General features: G+C 35.3%; 1 protein-coding gene across 1 annotated transcript; it reads right to left on the reverse strand.

Annotated features, from left to right (window-relative positions):
• Positions 1-551: 551 nt before the first annotated feature.
• On the reverse strand, positions 552-8428 carry LOC117119108 (low-density lipoprotein receptor-related protein 5-like). The gene is made up of 9 exons (XM_033263922.1): positions 8286-8428; positions 5973-6086; positions 5322-5585; positions 4501-4654; positions 3978-4112; positions 3288-3402; positions 2401-2554; positions 1288-1378; positions 552-765 (listed from the first exon to the last, which is right to left on the reverse strand). The coding sequence occupies exons 2-9, from the start codon at positions 6067-6069 to the stop codon at positions 552-554; spliced, it is 1224 nt and encodes a 407-aa protein (XP_033119813.1). The 5' UTR covers positions 6070-6086; positions 8286-8428.

The following is an 8428-nucleotide window of genomic DNA, read 5'->3' on the forward strand; positions in this document are numbered from 1 at the left end:
CATTAAACTCCATCGAGTCGGCTCCTGATGTATGTCTTAGTGACTGCTGTTTGTTTTTAGGATGTGATCTGGTTTTTCATGTCCATTTTTTGTGATTATGACTATTTTGGATAAAGAATGTTTTGAGCAGAGGTGGATTCAAGGCCCCCCCCCCTTCATTTTTTTAAGGAAAAAAAAAAGAAAAATATATTCGAATTGTGCGAGTGTAATTTCCGGCCATCTAGAAATGCCCTAATCATAAATGTTCTTACCTCAGCCGCAACCATGGTGGGGCTAAGGTGGGTGGTTTCTCGGTATGTGAAAGTCCCTCCCTGGTTCACCTCTCTTTCGAATTCCTGGATCTGCCACTATTGATTTATTATATAATTATTTTTGCGCTTATAATGCGTCTATTGCAATTTTCACTTTATCCTCTCAAACAGTCCTAAGAACGTGCGCTAATTCACAGGGGGATTCACCCCCTTGACCCCGCCGGGGTCCTACGTAATTCTCATAACGGCTCCCCCCCCCCCCCCCCTTTCAAACCCCCCCCCCCCAAAAAAAAATCCTGGTTACGTCCCTGATAGACCGTACACAGGATTGTGTCGGAATCCAGTAGGGGTGTTGTCTATCGCTACGATTCGGGCCTGGCCTTCTCTAATTGACTCATACACGTGACCCTGCATACCAGGCTGAGGCTGAAGACGCCCAATTGGATCAGGGGGATGAATGTTGTTGTTGTTGCCGTTATCATCATTTATGTATGCTCCTTCTGCTAGTGGTTGTCTGATTTAAAAGAAAATAATGACGGGTTTTATCATTGAATAAGCAACGTCTAGTCGTCAGATGTAGATATAACAGAGAAGCATACAACAGTGAACATTTAAACATTTGACACCAGGTATATAGCTAAAAGCATAGAGTGACATAAATAAGCATACTATTTAAATTAATTTTTGATTTATAACTATAAGCCTAATTCATTTATTTACATCAACAGAATTAATATCAAAAAATTATTTTCTTTGGAGCTCTAGAACAAAACACAAAATATTTTTTTTTAAATGCATCGCTTAACCACTATAAAAATGAAAGTTAACATAATAAAGATTGCTATCAAAAATAATAATAGTAGGCCTATATAACCCTGGCTTTAAGACAATATACCTATTTACGTCGTTTCATTTAAACCAAACACACTTCGGAATGTATACACATATCATTGATTCAGAGATCATAACAACTGGTAGTTGTTTTATTTTAAATGTTGCAGTGGCAATAATTATTAGAAATATTGTTTTTATTTACCTATTCTGCCGTCTGTAATAATAAACTATGATTATGATGATGATAATAATACAACTAACAGCCCCCAACACAGCACCAATTACTGCACCATCTGAGAAGTTAATAAAAAAAAAAGAGACACTTTTTTTCTTGAGGCGGTTTTTTACTCGCAAATTTATTTTCGCGTTACGAAAAGTTGAAAGCAATCTTGTGATAGACTGGTACATGAACCATACATCCGGATGTTCATAGAGTACTACAGTGTTACTATGGGGTGCCATACGCAGCAAAAGTCCACCTTGGTACAATGTAAACTTGTAGTCATATGACTACTTATACAGAATTTTACTATATTATAGGCCGGGATTTGGACCAGGCCTCCTACTATAGTATAGAGGCCTAGTCCAAGACCTTGTTGCAAATCCCAGCCCACATAAGCCTAGCCTATAATGCCTAGCATAGGGCTCGTGATCGCGGTACCCTGACCATTAAGAATTAGACGCTCTGGGAAGCGTTGTTCACGTCATTGGACTGCAGCGAAAAATGATTTCCCCATCATTCCCCCCCCATTAATGGAACAGGCCAACGTCACGCTTGGCTGACTAGTTTTGATTTACATTTCGCATGTCTTGTGTTGTTGTAAAAGTATTTCAAACCAGTCATGCTTGGCTGGTTTTGATTTACGTTTTGGAACAGAATTTGGAGAAAGCGTTTTGATCAAGTCTTTTGATTGAATTTGAATTTAATTTTAAAGAAATTAGAACTACATTTTGGAAAATTTGAACTACGTTTTGATAAATTAGAACTTCATTTTAGGAAACTAGATCTACATTTTGAGAAATTTACGCCTACGTTTTGATAAATTAGACAGATGAGATTTAGGTCTGTCGCTGTGGCTATCGATTGAGTAACATCATAGTGAGTTGTTGCATCAATTCAAAATGTAGAAATACAAACATATATGTATAAGAATGAGGAAATAAGGAAAATTCTTGTAGATTTGCTAAGAAAAAAGAGTTGCTAAAAATTTACAAATATTACGAGCACATTAAGACATCAGTTAAAAAAAAAACGCTACATTAATCTAACCACTACATTTCACAATATCATTGGGGATTACATTTTTATACATACTTTCATCAATGATAGGTTGCCTGGACTTGTCAAAGATATCAATGGCGTAAACACTATCATTAATATCAATAAGGCCTTCTAATTCTGTAGATGACTTGTGAAATCCCTCAATCAATCCAAAATTAGAATATGTTTCAGCCATTGCTATGAAGTCCTGAAATTAGACGGGAAATATTTTTTCTAACCCTCTATAAATGTATGTCTGGTTATTCCTACATTTATAAAATTGTAGAGAGTAAGAAAGGATTACTTAATTTTTTTCATTAAAAAAAATTTACTAAAAATATCGGAAGTTATTATTGAAAAAATAAGATATAGGCCCCCTATCTAAAATCAGAAACATCAATAAAAAATAACTCTAGACTAAACATAGGAAGCAAGTTATAAACTTAATCATAGAGGCTTTACTCGGAAGGGGTCTCAAAAAGATAATTTAGAAAATAAATATCGCTTAAAAAATTATATATATATATATATATATATATATATATATATATATATAATTTTTAAATATCTCAATTTTTTGTGAAACAGTGCTCAATCAAAATATAGTTTAAATATTTCACGAAGGCCTAGGCCTATACAATTATTAAGTTTTAAATATTATGTGATAAAATAGTTTTAGTATAGCAGTATAATGTGATCCTAAACAAAATCCCTACTAGTAAAATGGTTAAGAAAGGTAAAATTAAGACCTTCACCTTCCCCTAGAACTATGGAAATACAATGTACAGGTATTTAAAACCTTTTTTTTTTTATTACACACAGGCTAATAATAGGCCTATGTACTCTCGATTAGGCGCCGAGACGCTTATTCGAGAGCGGCGCTTAACAAAAAAATCATATTTGGTGCGGCGCTTATTCAAACATTTACGATAGTTACTTACCTGAAATATGGTTAAACCTTGGACCGAATGGTGGCTGGTATAAGCCTTAGTTAATTCGGTGCCGTCATAATTAACATATTGAATATCCATGTTATGATCATTGGCAAAATAAACCCTTAAAACGAAATAAGAAATAAGCCTATTTATTTATAAGGTACCGTACTTTCAGGTGTTCTCAGAGAAAGGACAAACTTACTATAATCATAAATATTATTAATTATAAATGTTAGAGTTTAATTACATTTTAAAATTTGATAATAGGAGCAGACTTAGTGGCGGTACCTGGCGAGAGGTCCAATGTTCCCGATAGGAGCCTTCATCCGCCTCATCTCGCCATGTTTGGAATAAATTATAGAAATAAGTAAATGAAAAAATATGGGTTTTTTCAAAGGAGTGTATTTCAACCAAATGGTTGACTGCTTTCTTCCATACGGAAATGCTACTTTCTCCGAAGCCATTTTAACAGGGGGCCAGAACTGTTGTTAACACCGCAAGAGGTGATAGCCATCAACGCCAAAACATTCGTAACACACACAACAGATACTTGGAAAAAGATGTATCGTAACACAGTCAATATAATTGTGAAAAATCATTATGATAAAATATCCATGAAAGTATTTAGTTCTACTTCGTAAATATTTGTTCGTTTTCTTTTAATGAATCAAATATTTAGCTATTGAAATGCATTACCTCTGTTCTTTATAATCGAGTGTCGTTGCTGTCGGCGAAGCTGATGTTGAATCTACAAGGACTCGCCGATTACTGCCATTTAAATCAGATGATTCTATTTGACCAGGTAGACCAACCTCCGACCAAAATATTAATCTTTAAAAACATTGAAAATGGGGTTATTTATCAATTACTATTATATTTTGGAATATTACAATCGTGAATAGTTGTTTTTATAATAGTGTATAATTATAATTAATATAACTATGTATAGGCCTAAATCATTATAATACACTTTATAATTTTATTATTAGCATGAATATACTATAAGTCTACTATGGTTCTTTTGTTATTGAAAAAGCATGGTAAAATAACCATGTGAGGTTACACAGGTAATGTGCAGTTGCCTACAATTTACCTGGACGTATGTAGTATCATTACAAATAAGATTCACGATCTGTGCCCAGCCACCCCGTATGCGTAATTAAGACCTAAAGTTGATTAATTAGACCTAATATTTATTGCTGTATCCTATTACAATTACCTGGCGTTAGGGTCTACGGCTACGCTCATTGGTTTGACGACGTCACTCGAAACAAGTTCTTGCGTAACTTGTCCATCGTAGGTTGACACCATGATATGATGTAAATCATAATCGGCCCAGTAAACATTGAAGGAAATCCAGTCAACCGCCATACCTTAACAAAATTAATTTTAATAAGATATCTTTATTATTAAAATAAAAACAGAGAAAATGAAGAAAGGTGTAGCGACTTGCATTGCATTCTGAAGAAACGCTGAGACAAACTAGCCAAATGATTGTAGATCTACTGAAGTAGGTATTTAAGTACACAACTACAAAGTTGCACAGTAGTAATTAATTAAAATCTGAATAATACATTTTTTAATTTGTATTGACGTATTAAAAATCAACTTAAGGTTCCACTGATTATTCTCAGATAAGATAGTATAATACATACTCCAAGTATCGAAATGCACGCCATCGTGTCGGGATTCAATATTTCGACATTAATTATGTCATCATCAGGAATGATTCCTGATGATGACATAATTAATGATGACATAATTAATATTGAATCCTGACACGATGGCGTGCATTTCGATAATTGGAGTATGTATTATACTATCTCAAAAAACAACTTATTATTTAAATAAATGTTTGTAACTCTGGTCCGCTCTCATTTTGCCACTAAATATTAAAATTTCAATACACATATCGAAATTAGTGCTACTCAATTATCTATTGAAAATGTTGTGCCCCAGCCCCCACACCTTTTCCCAGTTCAATAAATTATGGATTCCGCTGAGACGGTCGGCCGTTTGGTCAGTCGGTATGTGACTTACCATAAACACGACCGATATTTTCTCGCAGTGCTGACGATCTTGTTCCGTTTTCCAGTCTTATTGCTTTAATTTTCGATGTTGCATAAAATAGTGATCTACTGTGAGAATCAACCGTTAAAGCTGTCACGAATTCTGCTACGCTGATGATATCACGGATGTATTGTTGCTTGTTTTCCACACCGTAATGCAGTAACAAAGGGTCGAAAAGGGCAATAGAGTCAGATTTTGCAATAATGTATACTGGAGGTTTTACATTTCCTGGATCTAAAAGAAAAAAGAGAATAAATTGTGAGGTTTATGTTAGTATCAATTAAAAAGTTAGTAATGTTAAAAATGTAAATTGTTTTGATCCCGCTTACTTTTATTTCAAGATGTTCTGTAGCTCCTGAAGTTCCGTAATTTTATGCCGCGTTTTTGAAGATCTTTGAGAAGTACTCCAAGAGAATTTATCTTGTGACATCTGCGTCTAGTCGTTGGCAGCATCCATTAAGTAATTGTTAGCAGTTAGCATTTTTTAATTATATTTATTTTTCAAATTATTTACATTATTCATGCGTAGCGATTACATTTTGGAAATAATTCACATAAGGACCATTATCTTGATAACCTTACATTAAATTTTCCCTCTTTCGATTTCATAAAAATACGTACCAATACTACACGTGCCATCGGATTTCAAAATATATTGATCCCAACAGACGCATTCATGTTTTCCGTCGGCTGCAGATACACAAAAGTGCTCACACATATGACTATCACACGGTACTGGAAGAGTTAAAAGAGACACGTCAATAGTTATACAGTCCACCTTCCAATTTAAGACCCCTCTAATTACAAGAACCCTAATTCGAGACCATTTTTTCAAAGCACTAACTGACACTTATCTGTTAACACTGAGCTTACCCTCTAATTACGTGACCCCTCTTATTCGAGACCGAGACCACCTTTATGGAAGTAAGAAGTGACAAAATGACCTCCTATTGAAGACCAAATTTAAAAATAGAATCAAACAGATTCAAGTTTTTTTAAACAATAAAAACTCTTTAATTTGGAAAATTGAACTTCAAAATTATAACAGATGTAATTTCATAAATGTATCCTATAAATAAAGGTTTCTTAAGTGTATTATTTTTGAAAAAGCTAATTTTTTAAAAAGAAATTTTTAGTTTTAGGCCAATGGCTGTCATGATATATTCATTAAATGTTTTACAACAATCTGTTGGCACCTATTGCCAAAAAGTGCTGTTGAATCAGCTGTTTATCCCTAATTTGATGCAGTCCTATGTTTCTTCTTCAGCCATTCAATTGCTGCACTGTTCCCCAGCCCCGTAGTCAAGGGGGAGAGGGAAAGTCCCCTGCTAATGCCCCCCCCCCTGCTAAAATCAAAGATACCTAAATAATTTAACTAAAACCAAAAATTATTTTTAAAGTAACAAAAACAGTTATTGGGGGAAAAGATTGGGGAAATCTGGTAAAGCTGGAACACCTGACATAATGGTATCATCCAAAGATTTGTAAGAAGAGTGTCAAGAAGAGTTTCCCTGTTGGTATTTGCTTTGATATGAAAAGAAGTGAATATGAAGCCCAGTAGCCGAATAGGGGGAGGGGTGGGTGTGGAGGCAGCGGCGTAGCTTTCATGTGATAGGGGAATTCCCTAGTTCATTTATCATAGTTCATTTTTACCCCCGACGCCCGACGCCTAAAGGCCTAGGTTAGAATTAAATACTAGGCCTATTGATAATCGGATTCGTAACTATTTCAAGAGGGGAAAGTTTGGTCCCAGCATCTGTTCTAAACTAATGTTAATAATTGATGGCACGTTACAATTGCAGTGGCGGATCAGGAAATTCAAATAGAGGGATCAGGGAGGGATTTTCACAGGTAGAAGAGGAAGGCCACTTCATCCCCACCGTGGTTGGGGCTGAGGTAAGACAATTTAAATTATAGCACCTCTGAATGGCCGGAAATGGCACTTTCAGACTTATAATATTCATTTTAATAATATAATGAATATAATTTCCTTTTAACCCATTTTTTTTATAATTTTGAAAAAATATGGGGTCGAGCAGGCTGGGTCCCCGGCCTTGAATACACCATAGAACACAGTAATCAATTATTACTCCTCTGAAAACCGAATTTATTGAGGGTCTCGCTGGAAGTTGGAAAAATTCTAATTATTAGTTTTATTTATGAATGGGCCTCTTATAGCCCTGGGCCAAAGTTCTTTGCACTGGCTGCACTGCCTGTAGCTACGCCACAGGGGGGAGTGGAGGGGAAAGAGCCATTCAAATTCAGCTCTAACAATGGCGGTATAGTACTGAGGTGGGCGTGGCCCTTTTAGTTGTCTTTTCCCATATACCCGCAACAACGAGTCTAGCACACGGGGCTTCTATCCCCAAATGTATCATGGCCATGAGGAACTTTCAAACTCATTGGATAATTGCTTATTGAAGATTGCGAGTAGGCAAGTAACACAAAAGAAAATAACATTTTTCTTTATATAAAGGTTGGACACTTACATACCTAAAGCATCCAAAAGCTAACTTTAGTCATATAAAGTGTAAACGTTATGTTTAATTTACAGTATGCTGTTCAGATTTTGTGTGTGTGTGTGTGTTTTAAACAGCTTTAAGTTGCTAAAAAAAATTTTAAAGCAAGCAACAGCTTCTTTGAAATACATAAATGGTTGTCCCATGTTGCGTTTTAAAGACCACTTTTATCTCCGGTCTTCATTTAGAGGTTTCAGGTTCGGTTACCCTCCAATTATGTTGCTTGGAGACCACTTCAAACCTGTGGTCTTTATTTAGAGGTTTCTCATTTGACACCAAACCCCGAGACCACCCCAAATTTCAGATACACAAAGTGGTCTGGAATTGGAAGGCGGACTGTATTTTGTGGTTTAACAAAGAAATAAATGAGTCAACATCTGATTTTAATATTATGCAATGCAGCTCAATATCTTACAATTTAACGGCTTTTCTTGAATTATAGGTCCAACGACACTAATATCGAATATCCTTACACCTGCTTCAGACTGCAATGAATGCACCAAGTCTTTATTGGGAGCGCTTTTGTCATAGTACCGTATTGAATCTCCTTTATCATTG

The sequence above is a fragment of the Anneissia japonica genome, unplaced genomic scaffold (genome assembly GCF_011630105.1).
Source record: "Anneissia japonica isolate Jap-2015-1 unplaced genomic scaffold, ASM1163010v1 scaffold1792_len1028045_cov167, whole genome shotgun sequence".
Classification (NCBI taxonomy): Eukaryota; Metazoa; Echinodermata; class Crinoidea; order Comatulida; family Comatulidae; genus Anneissia; species Anneissia japonica.